Here is an 18,881-nt window from a genome sequence, read left to right as displayed (position 1 = left end):
GCTGCAAAAACCAGCGTTAGGACCCCTTAACGCTGGTTTGGACGGCTAACGCAGAACTCTAAATCTAGGCGTTGGTTTTTCTGTTCTATTAAAAGGAAACTCAACATGCTGCTAACTTTAAAATCAATGGTTATTTTAGGATCTGATGGAATATTTCACTCATTCTTAAGACAGAGCATGAGGAACTCTTCTATACAAGCTATATAGCAGGTAGCTGCAATAAAAGACAAAAAGACAATATTACATTTTTATAGTTCAAATAGAGCAAGCAATTTTAAGAGACTACATTTTACTTTCATTGTCAAATTTACTTTGTTCTCTTGGAATGATTTGTTAAAAAAAAGCATATATAGCTAGGCTCAGGAACAGCAGTGCATTACTGGTAGCTAGCAGGAGATTAGTGGCTAAACACATTTGTCTTTTGTCATTGGCTCACAGATATGTTAAGCTTGTACCTAAGTAGTGGAATGATCTAACTAATTCCTGCAATAACTCTATTGCAGGAATTAAACACATAGGGCTCGATGATATAAACCTCGCCAGATCAGACAGAGCTGTTGTTCTTTCCTGGTAGAGCGTTTCTCCCTTTGTATGCATTTGTATTATGAGTCTAGTGAGGTCTCCCTAAGGGTGAAGGAGAAACCAGACATGGACTCCTTGCCCAGTGTGCTTAGAGGAATATGGCAGCACCTCACTGACGAGACCCACAGAAAGCAGAAACGATCATTTGGGGTTGTCGTGTTCCTTATTCAGAGGAGAATTGCCTGGTATTTCGGGGCTGGACTGACCTTTCCCAGCGGTATCTGACTGATATACTTCAGGAAAGTTTTCCTCGCCATAGAACAAGCTACTGAGCTGTTGTTCGTTCCTAGTAGAGCACTTATCTCTTTGTATGCATATATATTTATGTGTTTATATGTGTATATATGTCTGTACATATATACACAAATAAACACATTTGTACACACATATAAACATGTATATATCTATACAGATACGTATTTAGACATGTATATGCATGTATCTCTATGTCAAAGCCCTTTGCAGCCTTTTTTTTTTTCCAAACACCTTAGACCTCATGTATTTTCTTTTGTGCTTTTATGTCCCGTTAATGCAAATAATAATATGGCAACAAATATAAAAAAGAGACATGGGGCCAATTTATGAGGCTGCGAATGCAGCAGTTTCCGCACGAGCCTTCAGGCTCACTGGAAACATAGGTTAAGAAGCAGTGGTCATAATACCGCTGCTTCTTAACTCGTCTGAGGCGACGGACAGCAATCAGCTGATTGGATACGATCGGGTTGATTGACACCCCTGTGGCCGCGAATGTGCAGGGGGCAGTATTGCTGTCAGCATTTATTGCTGTCGACAAATGATAAAATCATAGTAATACACAAGAAAAAAGAATATATTTAAAACCTATCCAAAATCTTTATATCCATTTTTGGTTGCAGTAATTCTTGGATTTATACGCCAAACTATATATATATTTGTTTTTTTTTTTTTTGTTTTTTTAGAATCAAAGTTTTTTATTGAGGTATACCAGATATACAAGAGTAACATTCAATAAACATTATACATAGAATTGAAACACGTCACCTCTGAGGTTGTGTCAAACCATAAATCTCTAGCTTAACAGGAAGTAATCACATTCTGGCATTACCTCTTTTTTGTTTTGTTTCCTATGTTACAACACAGAAAGAAGAAAAGAACCATTCACAGTTACAATATCCAAAACAACTTGTATATCCTATAGTATGGTACACTGAATACAATATAAAGATGTATTTGGATTCTATGTAAATAAAAAAGGGATATAAGAAAGACTTATAACTATGTATTAACAATTGCGGATAAACACCGCTTATTTGTTCACTTACAATAAGGGTGAACAGTAGCTAAAGGTAAGGGCGGAGGGGCGGAGCACTAAGTTATATCGGAGCTAACGAGTATCCCAGGTTATTATCATGATGTCTGCTCTCTAGGAGAATACTTAAGTGGAAACCTGATAAAAAGTCCCTGGGCCTTTGTGTATAGAAAGAATACGATTATATTCTGGATCAGTTACTCTCAGTGAGGGGTATTAGGATGTCTGTTCTATGAGATATAGGACAGACGGTAGCATACATGGTATAAGATGAAATATAGGGGGCTTCTAGATAAGCTCCTCTCCGGGGGAGATGCCACCTAAGGGCGATGAGGGGAAAGGGAGTAGGGGTATGACCCGCAGGCAACCAGTACCGGCGGGAAAGGGAGGAGAGGAGCCTAGCAGTAATAAATGATGTGTTCTAGTAATGAGGTGGTGCTGTGTCTGAAGCTATATATCTACTATATCAGGGTATGTCGGGTATGACAACTATGTACATGTTAAGACCTATTAAAGCTATGGCAAACTGTCTCGGCCGCTGACAGTCCGCTCGTGCATCATAGGGAGATAGTACAGGGAACCCCAAAGGATAACCATAATGAAATATATATAGAGAAATAGTCTTAACTGATTCCCAGGGATTAAACATCTCTTCATGAATGACAAAATCAGACATCACACATCGACCCCATTCTCCAAGCGTATACAGTTTTGACATCAAACTTATAATTAAACAAACACTACCTAAAAAAAAAAAACAATACATTGGAAATGTTAACTCCCTATTCCTCTGCTCACGCAGAGAGAAAATGGAGCCATGCCTGCTGTGAAGAATCTCTATATGGCAACCTGCAAAGGACTAGAAAATAAATACACATCACAGTAGGTAAATTAGTATACACGTTACATAAGTTTACCTCATAGCCCTCACTCTTTTATGAAATAACTAAATTATCTCGCTTAGCTAGGACTGATTGTAGTAGCAGAAACACTGCATAAGCTGCATCTAATATATCGACCGCTTTAAAGTAGAGGACTGGTAAAATAACAGTTTATGTATACATTACTAGAGTCATACAAGGGGTAAGCATGCATGATTGTTATGTACGTCAAAATATAGTAATATAATACAGGTTTATAACCATTTTAGCTAAAAAAGTGATTTGGTCATTCATACTAATACAAAAGTAAGATGCTCTAATTAAGGGGTAAAGCTAAGGTTTTCAATATGAAGCTTTAAGGCACTCAAAACTATATAAATGACAACTGCCACTGCCAAGGGAAATTCCTATGTTATAGACGCATAGGAAGGACGATTTAATCCGTCTACTCTGAGATATATTGACTCTTTCAGGTATAAAGAGGAGCAAGTTAATATTAGTTATTATCCGCAAAAATTTTTACTCCATCTAGCCTCAGATATTACCTTAAGGGGAAATGTGTACTGAAGGGGATAACACTAACAGTATTAGATATATATTCTGTAGGAGGATAAAACTAAATCTCTGCTGATAATTTAGTAAAATTTAGTAAAATTTAGTAAAATGTCATTACTGAGTCTGCTCGATCAAGATATAGCTCCTAATAGAGTAGAATACACTGTCTTTCAGCTAAGAATTAAATGATGCATGTATCCAAACTAGGTATAAACAGTGCAGAGGTTTTAAATATGAATAATAATTGTGGGGGTTACTAAAACCTAACTAACTATAATTGAGTAGGTTATGTAATAAAACAGCTTGATAGATCTGATTAGTATACAATTATATAGTAGATTTGTTGTGTTTTCTTCAAATTGCTAACTGATAAGATAAGATAACAACAATTAAGATAAAATATATTATATGTTACTCCCCTATAGCTATGGATCTGAAATAACCACAAATGCAGGCAATAATACAGCAAATGCAAACAATATCAGTAAACAGGTTAATTTCTATAATATATTATGAAATATAGCATATGTATGGGTTAACGATCCTAATCTGCTAAACTGCTAGGGGAACAGACATAAATACCACCAATTTTAAGCCTGAAGGGCCTGCTTGTAAGTTCAGCTGGTGGCCGTCTTAGCATGTGTACAAAAGGTAGAGTAGAATGTCTCAAGTTCAATTGTATCCTGTTTGACAGTAAGCCGCGGTATCTAGACCGCCATGCCAGGAGTCAGTTAGATCATTCCCCTAAATGAGGGGCAAAGAGGTGACTGAGCGTACAAATAGCAGACTGTGGGTAAGGCGTTATACAGTCTAGCTTAGTATTCGGGGCCTCAAATGTCAGTACACATGTACCAGACCCTCCCAATAAAGATCCCTGAGCTTCTAGCCGATTCCTCTTCTGTAGCGGTAGGAGGTGAAATGCCCATAACGATCAGGTATTGAGATCCCGGTGTAGGAACATGCCCCAAGAGGACTCAAATAGTCGGTGTGTGTGTCTCCATGCTCTTGTATCCAGATTTGCGCACGCTGAATGACTGCATCCCTACCCCCAAGGGAGGCCGATCTAACTCTGCGCTGTATGGGATCTGTCTGAGGAAGATCGTAAGCCTCTCTAGTTTGCGGCCAACCTTCATCCTGAGGGTGTGCTCCCTTGAGCCGTGTAGATCTAACCACTGGCCAATCTGAAGGTAATAGCCCCATCGCCGCTGACTCAGGTATCTTATATGCCGTCCCTCTCTTGCTCTTCTCCTTATAGGTACTTAACTCAGGGTCCCCAGCTGGCTTAAACACCCTCACGTTAAGATCACTTCGCCATTCGTTCAGGGTGATCTGTGATGGCTCATATCTGTTAGCGCAGAGCTGCTTGTTTATTACAGCCCAGGAGGTTGTGAGTTTTGCTGGGGCAGCGGGTTCCTGATCTACCATAGACTGGGTATGAATAGTGTTAGACGATCTCCGTTGATCGCCGCCATTTTGGATCCTATTTGGGCCAAGGAGCCGCATACTGAGCTGTATTAGCAAATCACTCATCTCCGAAAAGTGAACTTCCAGGGTCACACAGCAGCGATCCTCAAATTTATCTAATGCTAACTTCAGATCCATTTTCTTAGTGGCAATGCAAGGGCTCACCTAGCTCTTCAGGAAAGGTGACACTTTACCCGGTCTGACCAAAATACAAGGCCTCAAACTTTGCTGCAGTCTGTATAGGTTAAGATGCCTTAAATTCAGGATTTGTGCTCAGATTAATAAGCAGAAATTATTGATTTTGGTATCTGTAAAGTTTATGGGTCTAGCTCACTTGAAAACCAGTTGCAAAAACATCTTTAACTAGGCATAGTACAGGAGCTCCATGAATATGCGTCTGCTCTCTTTGCTAGTCGGCTCCGCCTTGTTTTTATTTTATGTGTCTTGACAACATTTACGTTAATTACATAGGTGATTTAATTTGTTATATATATGTACGTAAATGGTTTTAAGAACCCTGCACTGCATTATCGTAAAATAGAAAAAACACCAGTATTAAGTCTGTGTTAAATGTAATCTTCCTTAAAAAAAATAACATAATTTCTTACCTCAACTGCTAATCATTAGTCTCAACAGTATTTGATAGCCTGAAATTATTTTGTAATAGTTTGAAATGATAATGTGACTGATATCATTTGTTTACCCACTTTAATAAAAATGTGTCTTGTGATTGACTATGATTTCAGAATAGAAAGCACCTTGCCTGATAGGGAGATTACCATGTGTGACTGCAAATGTAAAGCAGGAGAGAACAGAGGCTATTTTTTTGTAGATGTACTTAAGAGGATAACATTTTAGTATAAGTTATTTGAGATGATGTAATAAGGATGTGAAACACAATCTGCTCCACTCTCACATATCCCTTTCTTTAGTAACCCCTGACAATAACATTTTATGTGGATAAAGAATATGTGTTATCTCATATAGCACATAGTATTAAAAAAAGAAAATATATATATTGATAGATAGATACAAAACAAGGAAGGGGACTGCACTCTCAGACTGGACTGGGCACACATCCCATGACCCTGCAACATGCACAGCCCTGAGTGTTCAATAGCGCTCACAGGTAGCTGTACTGTCCCCAGAGTCCCAGGCAGTTAACCCCAGACAAGTCTGGGTGCACATTGATAAATGCCGACTGCTGATTCTTAACTTCGACTTCAGGTGGACCTGAAACGGAGTGGGTTGGAAGCAGCATCCACTGCTTCACAAATCGACCCCTCAGACTGGGTACACATCCTATGACCCTGCAACATGCACAGGGCTCAATAGCACTCACAGGTAGCTGTACCGTCCCCAGAGTCCCAGGCAGTTAACCCCAGAAACAGAAAGTCTTCAAAACATGAAACCGGGCAACCAGAGTAACACTGAAACAGAGGTGAGCACACCTGGCATTGCCAGAATTATCAATTGAAGAGTCAGTCCAAGGATCTAGATCAGTGTTTCTCAACTCCAGTCCTCAAGTTCCCCAACAGACCAGATTTTCAAGGTATCTAAACAACAGCACAGGTGAAATAACCCAAACCCAAAATGTAATATTCTTCCCTTAGTTCTGATCTAACAGCTTTTCTCCAAGTGTCAGTGATTTATCTTTAATTTACAAAACAAATGCAATAGAATTCAGCAATTTAGAAAAACTGTTTAATTTAGATACCTTGCAGAACTTTAAAGATACTTGTAAAATAAAATCAGTGTTTGCTTCTTTATTGTGTCACATGAGCTCAATATAATCAATTTTAAAATGTATCCTACGTATAGTAAGACTCCTACTCTACCTAAGTGAATCCACAGTGCAAAAGGGACATTCCAGCCAAAGTTAAAATGCACATGGATGCATTTCAGTTTTGAATAGAAGCATGTTTGTAATGTACATGTTTTTGCAGAAATGCTTCTAGTAAAAACTAAAGCTGTTTCAAAAGTGTATTTAAGTATGTTCCGTGCACCGGCATATTAAACACAGCACTTGTTCAGAGAGGCTAAGTTGCTTGCATCATCTGGTAATGACTCAATTAATGGCTCACATGATATAAGCCCCACTAGTGCTCTAAGCAACTGCATTATTTAAAATGCTGGTGCACTGAGAATATCTAGCTATGCTTCGCATGCACATAAACAGGAAAATGCTAACACTAAAACAGTGATAACTATTACTAGAGGCATTTTTGCCAATACATGTATATTGCAAATATGTCTCTATTCTATGATCTAATTCATCTATGTGCTTTTACATTTTTACCTGAATGTCTCTTTGAGGAATAGAATGGATTTAGCTGAAACATGGTGCAATAACCAAGAAGTAAAATAATGAAAATGAGTTACAAAAAGCACGTAATTTGTATTCCTAAACACAAAATAGTCTGGCAATATTTGCACATGCACCATGGTGTGTTTATCAAATAAAGTCATGCATCCAACTGATTGGAGGCAAAATTAATATTCTTTATTTAAAAAAAAAAATTGTTACCAGAAATAGATTAATCATAAGTAAAATGGTATCAGACAGTGGCTGCTCCATATACAGCTTGATAAATTTTGAAACTTAGATGAATATAAAAGCAGATCTGGCCCATGCAAAAGTGCATTATCATCAAAAATCCAAGTGATGTTATCAAAGTAAAGTGCTACAACTTATCATCAAGGTGCATAAATCCAGTGGGATTTACAGCCTCCCAGGTTTCTAGTGTTCCCACTGGTATCCATCTACTACAAAGCAAAGCAGTTGCAGCAAAAGCTCTTAAGAGCTATATACAGAGCCACAACTATACACAAATAGCTCTATGCCTGTTCTATCACCTTTCACAAATAGTATAAATTAAAAATTCAGCAGCAAATGTATCTAAATATATAAGATTAAAATCAATAGTATAAAAAGAGTTGATTTTAGACAAAAAAACTACAACAACCCATTCTATTTATTTTCTTCTCTTAATAAACCCCCATTGACACTTATACTTATTTTCTTCCCTATCACACACTAGAAATAATAAGCAATTACTCTAAGAAATGTGTTATTACAATTAAAAGTTTGTAGCATTTGAAAAAGTATGCTTATAAACTAGTTTGCAATAGAATAATGGATATTGCCCAATTTCTACAGAAAACCATACGAGCAGCACTATGATATATGGCTTTGATGGAATCAGAATACCCTTGCATGGCTTCTTACTGGGTGTTTGATTTGAATAACATTCTAAAAGTTAGAAAAACCCATGTGAAACCATGTAATTAACTCTTCAAATGTAATCAGACCCTAAAAGCATGTGCTTTACATAGCATGGAGTCAATGTGGTACAGCTGTAACAATTAACAAGAAAATACATTTCAGTTGTTTGTCAAATTATTTTTTTACTTTTTAAATTCTATTTAAACGCTCGGACTCGAGCACTAATTCCTCTAGAAGTAGGTTTTTGTGCGCAAGTCAGGTAGCACTCGTGTTACAAGTCAAGAGAAACTTCATAGCCTTACCCGATGTGTGTAAAAAGTTAGAATATCGGGCTATAACATATGCCCCCATAGAAGTATATGGATAAAAAAAGGGGGGGAACTAACACCCTACGCGCACGCAAACACAATTGCATATTCTTAAGTGTGTCAACCCGATATTTCACATGCCAATGTTCTTTACATATGTATTTATGGTACTATATATATATATATATATATATATATATATATATATATATATATATGAATAGATACAGGTATATATAGGAATATCTATTTAAAAATTATTTTGAACATATTTTGCAATGTGCAGAACATTGGAATGTGAAATATTTACAGTAAATACACACTAACACTTTATTAAATATGAATATTGCATAAATAGGATTTTTTTTTATGATTTCAGATACTTGATTGCAAAGGGTTCCAATGCATATGTTTATATACTGTATGTATACATATGTATACCTATATATACATATGGTGGTAACTCACAGTAAAACAAGCTACTGAGCTGTTGTTCTTTCCTGGTAGAGCGCTTCTCCCTTTGTATGCATTTGTATTATGAGTCTGGTGAGGTCTCCCTAAGGGTGAAGGAGAAACCAGACATGGACTCCTTGCCCAGTGTGCTTAGAGGAATATGGCAGCACCTCACTGACGAGACCCACAGAAAGCAGAAACGATCATTTGGGGTTGTCGTGTTCCTTATTCAGAGGAGAATTGCCTGGTATTTCGGGGCTGGACTGACCTTTCCCAGCGGTATCTGACTGATATACTTCAGGAAAGTTTTCCTCGCCATAGAACAAGCTACTGAGCTGTTGTTCGTTCCTAGTAGAACACTTATCTCTTTGTATGCATATATATTTATGTGTTTATATGTGTATATATGTCTGTACATATATACACAAATAAACACATTTGTACACACATATAAACATGTATATATCTATACAGATACGTATTTAGACATGTATATGCACGTATCTCTATGTCAAAGCCCTTTGCAGCCTTTTTTTTTCCAAACACCTGAGACCTCATGTCTTTGAGCCCTTATAACTTTTTTGTGTTCGCATTCACTCTCAACTTGTAATACGAGCAGTAATCCTGACACGCGCAAACAGCCGTGATAAACCTCTTTTTGCTTGCGCGTAAGTGTTAACCGAACACTCGTAATCTGGCCCTAAATATTTATGATTACTATTAAATGATCAGAGGATTAAACATATTAATTGTGATATAAACTTATTAATTGCAGACATTATAGGATGAATTATGATTATTATAATCAGGTATTTGTAGAGTGCCAACAGATTCCGCAGCGCTATAAACATAGGCGGTATACAAGATAACATTTATAGGAATCAAATGGGTAGAGGGCCCTGCCGAGAGTTGCACTGTTGTAGTTGGCTCTTATGAAAGTGATCTACAAACAGCTGGGCTCAAAGGCTTACATTATAAGGTGTTCAAGGGGGAAACAATGGAGTTAGGAAAGGTTAGTGTAGGTTGTATGCATCCCTGAATAGTAGAGTCTTTAGGGAGTGGTTGAAGCTGTTAAAACTAGGGGAGAGTCTTGTGGAGCAAATCATACTTTAAAATCCTCTGATGTGTCTGTTTCTTAAATTATTTTGTTTGTTTATCATGTGTTTAGCTTACATTTTTTGTTTATATAACTTTCTATTCAAACATTTTGCTAAACAAGTTAGCGAGTGTTGGAATAGCTTTGAAATTGATTTTTTTTTCATTATAAAAAAAAGCATGCTTGTGTTTAATAAATCAATAAATAATAACTACCAACTCCTTTTGTATCAGTAAGGTAGGTTCCAGGTGACAAGCTTTTCCCAGGTTTTGTCTACAAAAATAAGCAGACCATTTTCTTCTAAAAAAAAAAACGATTTCAGTGTAACCCAATATATTTAAATCTTTTTTTTTTGTATAGATCTTTTGTTCATATTTTTGTAGGTTTGTGAAACATTGGTGGTGTATCTATATTAATAATATTGCTTTTTTCATGGACATAACTATTTTTTGCGAGTCTTATCACTTAATCATCAAAACATATGTTTATGGTCTACAAAGTGTGGGTACCCGCAGAGAGATGTATTCCATCATTGCTCTTGCCCTCCCACTAAATCATATGCAGCAGTCTTGAAATCTCTTGGGGGACTTTGAATTTAAATTGAACGAGCCAGTTTGACTTCTAAGGAACAAATAAAGTCATCTTTGTGGTGCATTGTCATTTTGATTCATAGAAAGAGAGTGAAATCAAACCATTATTTGTCTGTGCATCAGTGGTGACATGAAGTTTAGGAATTAAAGAGAAGACAAAAAAGTCAATGGATACAGAAATAAATAATTATCATCAAAAGAGAAATATAAAAGTACTTACGTAAACGATAATATTACCTTTTATGAATTATGCATCATAGAAATAAGTTCCTAAATCTTCTCTAGTATACATGAGTCTTTCATTATACTTTTAAAGAGTTTAATATTTGGTGAGTGTTTATGTCAGCATTTAATGGCAAGTTTTGATCTGATATTTTGCTGTAAGAGTATCTTAATTGGAAATAATGTTCTTATGCTTTTATTTACCAAGGAAGTATGTTGCATGAGCAGTATATCAATAACATTATATGGCTTTAAATTTATGAAGTATACCTAAGGTTATATTTCTAAAGAAAGTTTTCCTACGCTTACACAGAAATCTTTTAGAGCTATATTAATTTCTCCGGAGAGCATTTAAATTCTGAGATGCTTATTGATCATGCAGAGGAAGTATTCACGCATAATATATACATTTGTACTGGGGTGTAATAGCCTTTCATTGCAACAAAGATGTTTTTGTTTCTTAAAGTATTGATCTACTGAAGGAGACTTTTTTTACATAAACAGAGAACAAAATAATAGATGCATTTATGAGTTTTCTAAAAGACTACAACTGTGCAAAGTTTAGTACGGTAACTCTGAAGGAAAAATTGTTAGTCATTTTTTCCAAAGTCAAAGAGCTTTGAACCTACAGGGTCATTTGCATAAAGTGAATGAAATGTAAAATACTACATTTTTAAAGAAATATTGTACCAAATTTACTTTATTTAAGATAGCAAAACCACTATTTTATTATAAGTATGTTGATTAGTTCAAACATCTTAACCTGAATATTTAGTTTAACTAATTATGTATACATTTTTTTAAGCACATATGTTCTTTTTTTTTTTTTTTTTAAGCAGTTTTTTATTGAGGTTTTGTGGTGATTGTATCATACAATGATAGCCATGCAGTTGTAATGATAACAATTCAATGTAACAAAAAACACTTTTGAGAACAAACAGGAAAAAACACAACAAAAGAAAATATTGAATGACAAAATATAGGCTTTACAAACTTCCATTTTTCAATGATAATAGCTCATGATAATGGCTATTTAGCTAGACGCTTTACCGCGACTTTGTCATATTAATTAAAGGCTTATGATAGCAACAGTGTTGACCACTTATGGGCACTAATAAAAAGGGGTGTTTAGCAGCGGATAAACACTGCTCAAAAAGGAGTAATATAACTGATATTGGCTACTATTACTAGAATGATGATAAGGATTTAGTTTGAGAGAGGTATTTCCTATATAACGAACGAGAACAAACAACGTGTGCAACCAGATGAGCATGGATTTATGTCACATTTGGGAGGGAGGGGTTATCTTATATACCATAGGTCAAAGTAGAGGCACATAGGGGCCTATCTATGATTGCTCCGGATAGAGCTTGAGGCCCTGTGTTTCTATCGAGCCTACAGGCTCGCCAGAAACACCAGTTATGAAGCAGCGGTCTAAAGACAGCTGCTCCATAACCTGTCCGCCTGCTCTGAGCAGGCGGACACACATCGCCGCGATTCAACCCGATCGAGTACGATCGAGTTGATTGACACCCCCTGCTGGCGACCGATTGGCTGTGAGTCTGCAGGGGGCAGCATTGCACCAGCAGCTCTTATGAGCTGCTGGTGCAATTCTGAATACGGAGAGCGTATTGCTCTCCGTATTCAGCGAGGTCTGGCGGACCTGATCCGCACTGTCGGATCAGGTCCACCAGACTTTGATAAATTGGGGCCATAGAGTCATGAGTAGTTAAATGTGGCGATAAAAGTGCAGGCATAATAGCAGGGCATAGAAAGTTGTTGTGGGTCTGATATGAAATCTGCACTATAGCCAAATAGTAAGCCAGCACTAAAGTATTCAGTCTAGCTTATGGTGATATCCAATACTAAAAGCCAAAAGCCCATACACAATAAACATCTTGTTCTGGCGTGAATAAATACATCTCCCCAAAAATTAGGCCTTATAGACTATATATATATTTGTGGTATACTAATGTCAAAATTATATGACACAAGTATGGCATTTTGTAGCACCAACTTGGAAAGGAAGGGGTAGAATAAGGGAGCTTTGCAGATTGCTTTGGAGTCTTGTTAATCAAAGAACTTTATAGGGGACATTTAAACTAATAAGAATAATAGATTCTATAGGGATCATTGGGAGTTGGGTTCTTCTTTACCCCCTGCAATAGTGTTATTAAAGTAACTGAACCATAGTAAATAAAAATTTATTGTGGGTCTATGAAAATAGCACTATAGCAAAATAGGAAGCCCATACAAAAGTATACAGTCTAGCTTATGGCGACATCCAATACTAAAAACTGAAAGCTTATACACAATACACAATTGGGCCTCATAGACTTTGCATATTCTTGTAGTGTACTAGTGTCAAAATTATGTAAGACAAGTATGATATTTTGTAGTCCCAGCTTGACAAGGAAGGGGTAGATTAAGGGAATTTTGCAGATTAATTTGGAGTCATGTTTATCTAGGAACTCTATAGGGGACATTTAAGCTATGAGAAATAGATTATTTTGGGATCACTGGGAGATGGGTCCTTCCTTACCCCAAGTTCTGGAATATTGTTATTAAAGTGGCAGAACCATAGTAAATATATGACATTTATAGTATCTAGAATATAGTATACAAACACATACGGACAAAAAAATAATTAATTAAAGGCAGTTGAATGGTATAGTGCTCAGAGACTAGTGTGGTACACTACTTATACTATAAATCTTATGAGAGGACACCAAGCTAGAAAAGCAATATGAGATACTGTTCAAGATCTGTGTATATGTCCACTTCAAGAGCAGTAGAACATCTACTGACATAAAGTACCTGGCATGGTAGTCCAGCAGTAAGAGAGAGAAATACCTAAATGGAAATCACAGCAAAATAACGTATGTGACAGATTAAACAAAACAACTGAAACAGTAAAGTTGTGTAAAGGAAACTTGACATCTCACCTTATTTTAGAGAGGTAAGGAATTCATCCCACCCGTGTAAGAATAACTAAAATTGAAGCGTGTATAGACTTCTGGTACGAAGCTGTCCGATTTTTGAGTTGTCGGGCCACAGATTGGAGGAAATATCTGTGTACACCTAATAGAGAGTTTGCCATTTCAGAACAATATCCATCCTTTCAGGAACGAGGCTGTAGTTGGCGCTTACTATTACGTTTACTCTGTTTAGGCCTGTGGGCTTGACATATGGCATCTCAGCCGGGAGTGCCATTAGATTCACCATTAGATGATAGAGGGGACTCAGACATTGCTCTAGAGGGTCGGCCGCACCCCTCCAAAGAGTCATCGAGAGCAAACCTTAGGCTCCCGACCCGACATGACAGACCGATTGAGAGCCAGATATCCGCTTCAGATTTGTAAGCGGTGTAGTAGCATTCTGCTTTGATGGATTGCTTATGGGAGCTACAGAACTAACTGATCCAACCCGGATCTCGCAGGGAGGTCAATCGCAGGTCTGGGTAACTGCGGGATCTCACTCATCTAAGGTATGTAACTGTGGCTTACAGGGTAAAACTCTGTTAGTTGGGTATTTTGTTCAGCTGTATCCCAGTGTAGTCGTACACTAGCCAGTGTAGAAGGTTTCGGGCCTATGACGTCAACCAGAGGGTCTTCACGGCCTCCTTGCTGTATTAGGAGGGTTAGCTCATATAATCTGCAACACATCCGTTGCTCAAAATTACTTAAGAAGGTGCGTAGGGTTATGTGAAGGTCCTCTCTCTTGGGAATAGCCATGCTGATCTTGGTTACCACCCGTTCTCTGGGGGGGGATGCTAGTGTGCGTAGTAGGCCTCTATCTAGTATGTTGTCTGTCTTAATCTGTTCTAGAAAAACATAAACATAGTCATATTTATGTGTATCTGCTCCGTCTGTAATTAGAAGATCGAAAAAAATCTCGATGCAGGTTTCTGCTGGATTCAGATGATATTTAGCAAGTTATTTGCATCACTTCAAGATATAGATAACAAAAAGCGACTTATCATGGCCGTGGTCAGTCACCCCCCCTCCTATGTTCTTTTTTAATAATTTGTGCAATCAAGAGATCAAAAGTCTTACTATCTTCCAATAACATATTAAAAATACAAACCTTAAAAGTACATAACAGACATAGAACAGACTGCACTAAACAGCACAAAGTGATTTCAGAATAAAAACAATTATACCTTCATTACTAAAAGTCCATCAAACTGTAAACAGTCCGCATGTTTATATATCCATATGTACGTGTGCCCAGCATATACAGAAATGTCTGCTGTGCAATCAGATGTATACATATATATGTTTTAGAGTTCAAACGTATCATTTATTTTTAACCCTTGTTATGATAGAAAATATATTGTCCTTTTAATTTTGTTTATATATATATACAAAAATATAATATATTCTAGAAAAAAATTCTTGCATTACACAGCTCTTGTCAGTTTTGGTCACCTTCTTTGCACACCAACCAGAAGTCCACAAACATTTTTAGTTTTGCTTTTTCCTGTGGCCACAAAAAAACTGTGGCACATAGTCCTGACTTTTTCCAGGGTCTGTGGATCCCATGCTTCCATGGCTTGTTGCCATCTTTGATGTACATTGCAAATTTTAAAAACATATGGCTAGATTACGAGTCTTGCGTTAGGCTTAAAAAGCAGCGTTGGCCGGTCCCAGTGCTGCTTTTTAACACCCGCTGGTATTACGAGTCTTGAAATGACAGGCTCACCGCTCACTTTTTTGGCCAGACTCGGAAATACAGCAAATCCACTTATGTCAATTGCATTGACGTCACGTCAATCTCCTATATTTTCAATGGGACTTGCATAGCGCCGGTATTACGAGTCTGCCAAAAGGTGAGCGGTAGACCCTCTCCTGTCAAGCCTGGTACTGCATTTTAAAGTCAGTAGTTAAGAGTTTTACACTACAACGCTGTATCATAAAACTCTTAACTAAAGTGCTAAAAAGTACACTAACACCCATAAACTACCTATTAACCCCTAAACCGAGGCCCCCCATATCGCAAACACTAAAATAAATGTTTTAACCCCTAATCTGCCGAACCGGACATCGCGGCCACTATAATAAATATAGTAACCCCTAAACCGCTGCACTCCCGCATCGCAACATTAGTTAAATATTATTAACCCCTAATCTGCCGTCCCTAACATTGCCGCCACCTACCTACATTTATTAACCCCTAATCTGCCGCCCCCAACCTCACCGCCACTATATTAAATATATTAACCCCTAAACCTATGTCTAACCCTAACCCCCTAACTTAAATATAATTACAATAAATCTAAATAAAATAACTACAATTAACTAAATTATTCCTATTTAAAACTAAATACTTACCTATAAAATAAACCCTAAGATAGCTACAATATAACTAATAGTTACATTGTAGCTATCTTAGGGTTTATTTTTATTTTACAGGCAAGTTTGTATTTATTTTAACTAGGTAGAATAGTTATTAACTATTTAATAACTTCCTAGTTAAAATAAATACAAATTTACCTGTAAAATAAAACCTAACCTTAGTTACAATTACACCTAACACTACACTATAATTTAATACATTAAATAAATTAAATTATCTAAAAATTATCTAAAGTACATAAAAAAACACTAAATTACAGAAAATAATAAAATATATATTTTTTTATTTTTAAACTAATTACACCTAGTCTAATCCCCCTAACAAAATAATAAACCCCCCCCCCCCCCACCAAATAAAAAAGCCCTACCCTACACTAAATTACAAATAGCCCTTAAAAGGGCCTTTTGCAGGGCATTGCCCCAAAGTAATCCGCTCTTTTACCTGTAAAATAAAGTACAAATCCCCCCCAACATTAAAACTCACCACCCACACAACCAACCCTACACTAAAACCAACCCAATCCCCCCTTAAAAAAACTAACACTAAACCCCTGAAGATCACCCTATCATGAGACGTCTTCACCCAACCGGGCCGGAGTCCTCAATGAAGCCGGGAGAAATCTTCATCCAACCGGGCAGAAGTGGTCCTCCAGATGGGCAGAAGTCTTCATCCAGATGGCATCTTCTATCTTCATCCATCCGGCGCGGAGTGGGTCCATCTTCAAGACATCTGACGTGGAGCATCCTCTTTAAATGAAAGCCGACGACTGAATGAAGGTTCCTTTAAGTGATGTCATCCAAGATGGCGTCCCTTCAATTCCGATTGGCTGATAGAATTCTATCAGCCAATCGGAATTAAGGTAGAAAAAATCCTATTGGGTGATGTAATCAGCCAATAGGATTGAACTTTAATCCCATTGGCTGATCCAATCAGCCAATAGGATTGATCTGGCATTCTATTGGCTGTTCCAATCAGCCAATAGAATGCCAGTTCAATCCTATTGGCTGATTGCATCAGCCAATAGGATTTTTTCTACCTTAATTCCAATTGACTGATAGAATTCTATAAGCCAATCGGTATTGAAGGGACACCATCTTGGATGATGTCATTTAAAGGAACCTTCATTCAGTCGTCGGCCGCCGTTTGAAGAGGATGCTCCGCGTCGGATGTCTTGAAGATGGACCCGCTCCGCGCCGGATGGATGAAGATAGAAGATGCCGTCTGGATGAAGACGTCTGCCCGTCTGGAGGACCACTTCTGCCCGGTTGGGTGAAGACGTCTCACGGTGGGGTGATCTTCAAGGGGTTAGTGTGGGTGGTGGGTTTTAATGTACTTTTTTTTTACAGGTAAAAGAGCTGATTACTTTGGGGCAATGCCCCACAAAAGGCCCTTTTAAGGGCTAGTTGTAATTTAGTGTAGGGTAGGGCTTTTTTATTTTGGGGGGCTTTTTTATTTTGTTAGGGGGATTAGAGTAGGTGTAATTTAGTTTAAAAATCTTGTAAATATTTTATTATTTTCTGTAATTTAGTATTTTTTTCCGTACTTTAGATAATTGTATTTAATTGTATTTAATTGTAATTAATTGTATTTAATTTATTTAATGTATTTAATTATAGTGTAGTGTTAGGTGTAATTGTAAATTAGGTTAGGTTTTATTTTACATGTAAATTTGTCTTTATTTTAGCTAGGAAGTTATTAAATAGTTAATAACTATTTAATAACTATTGTACCTAGTTAAAATAAATACAAAGTTGCATGTAAAATAAAAATAAACCCTAAGCTAGATACAATGTAACTATTAGTTATATTGTAGCTATCTTAGGATTTATTTTATAGGTAAGTATTTAGTTTTAAATAGGAATAATTTAGTTAATTGTAGTCATTTTATTTAGATTTATTTAAATTATATTTAAGTTAGGGGGGTTAGGGTTAGACTTAGGTTTAGGGGTTAATAACTTTATTATAGTGGTGGCGACATTGCAGGCGGCAGATTATGGGTTAATAAATGTAGCTAGGTTTTGGCGACATTGGGGGACGGCAGATTAGGGATTAATAAATATAAAGTAGGTGGCGGCAATGTTGAGGGCAGCAGATTAGGGGTTCATAAATATAATGTAGGTGGTGGCGGTGTCCGGAGCGGCAGATTAGGGGTTAATAAGTATAATGTAGGTGTCGGCTATGTCGGGGGCGTCAAATTAGGGGTTAATAAGTGTAACCCCTAATCTGCGGAATCTGATGGCGCTCTACAAATAACCGATAATAATAATATTAATAATAAATGTAAGATTGGGGTGTTTAGACTCGGGTTCATGTTAGGGTGTTAGGTGTAGACATAAATGTATTTTCCCCATAGGAATCAATGAGGCTGCGTTAGGAGCTTTACGCTGCTTTTTTGCAGATGTTAATTTTTTTTCAGCCGGCTCTCCCCCATTGATTCCTATGGGGAAAGCATGCGTGAGCATGTTCAGCCAGCTCACCTCTAACGTAAGCAGCGCTGGTATTGAGGGGAGATGTGGAGCAAAATTTTGCTCTTCACTCACTTTTTTGCGGTTAACGCCGTGTTTGTAAAAATCCGTAATACCAGCGTTGTCTGTAGGTGAGCGGTGAGCATAAACTGCTCGTTAGCACCGCACCCCTCCTAACGCAAAACTCGTAATCTAGGTGATATTTTCTAATATTTTTATTACATGTAAAACATAACATAATTGGATTATTTATTTTCAAATTTATAAAATTGTGTTTTTCATTAAAATTGTGTTTTACATTATTATACATTTCCCATATGTCTATTAATATTTGTCAATCTATATTCATTTCATAGGTGGACCTTCTTCGTCCTACAAAAGTAACTGGTATAA

At 37.0% G+C, this 18,881-nt stretch overlaps 1 protein-coding gene across 1 annotated transcript in view; it reads left to right on the top strand.

Moving 5' to 3' along the window:
• The window catches only part of EDIL3 (EGF like repeats and discoidin domains 3), a 1,373,680-nt gene that overhangs the window by 1,342,999 nt on the left and 11,800 nt on the right, over positions 1 to 18,881 (top strand). The window contains exon 10 of the mRNA XM_053701474.1: positions 18,845 to 18,881. This exon is cut by the window's right edge and continues 119 nt beyond it. Coding sequence (XP_053557449.1) covers positions 18,845 to 18,881 — 37 coding nt within the window. The remainder of the gene's footprint in view (positions 1 to 18,844) is intronic.

This window comes from Bombina bombina, chromosome 2, assembly GCF_027579735.1.
Source record: "Bombina bombina isolate aBomBom1 chromosome 2, aBomBom1.pri, whole genome shotgun sequence".
Classification (NCBI taxonomy): domain Eukaryota; kingdom Metazoa; phylum Chordata; class Amphibia; order Anura; family Bombinatoridae; genus Bombina; species Bombina bombina.
Note: the sequence above shows the minus strand (reverse complement) of the source record. Positions and strands in the feature narration are given on the sequence as shown.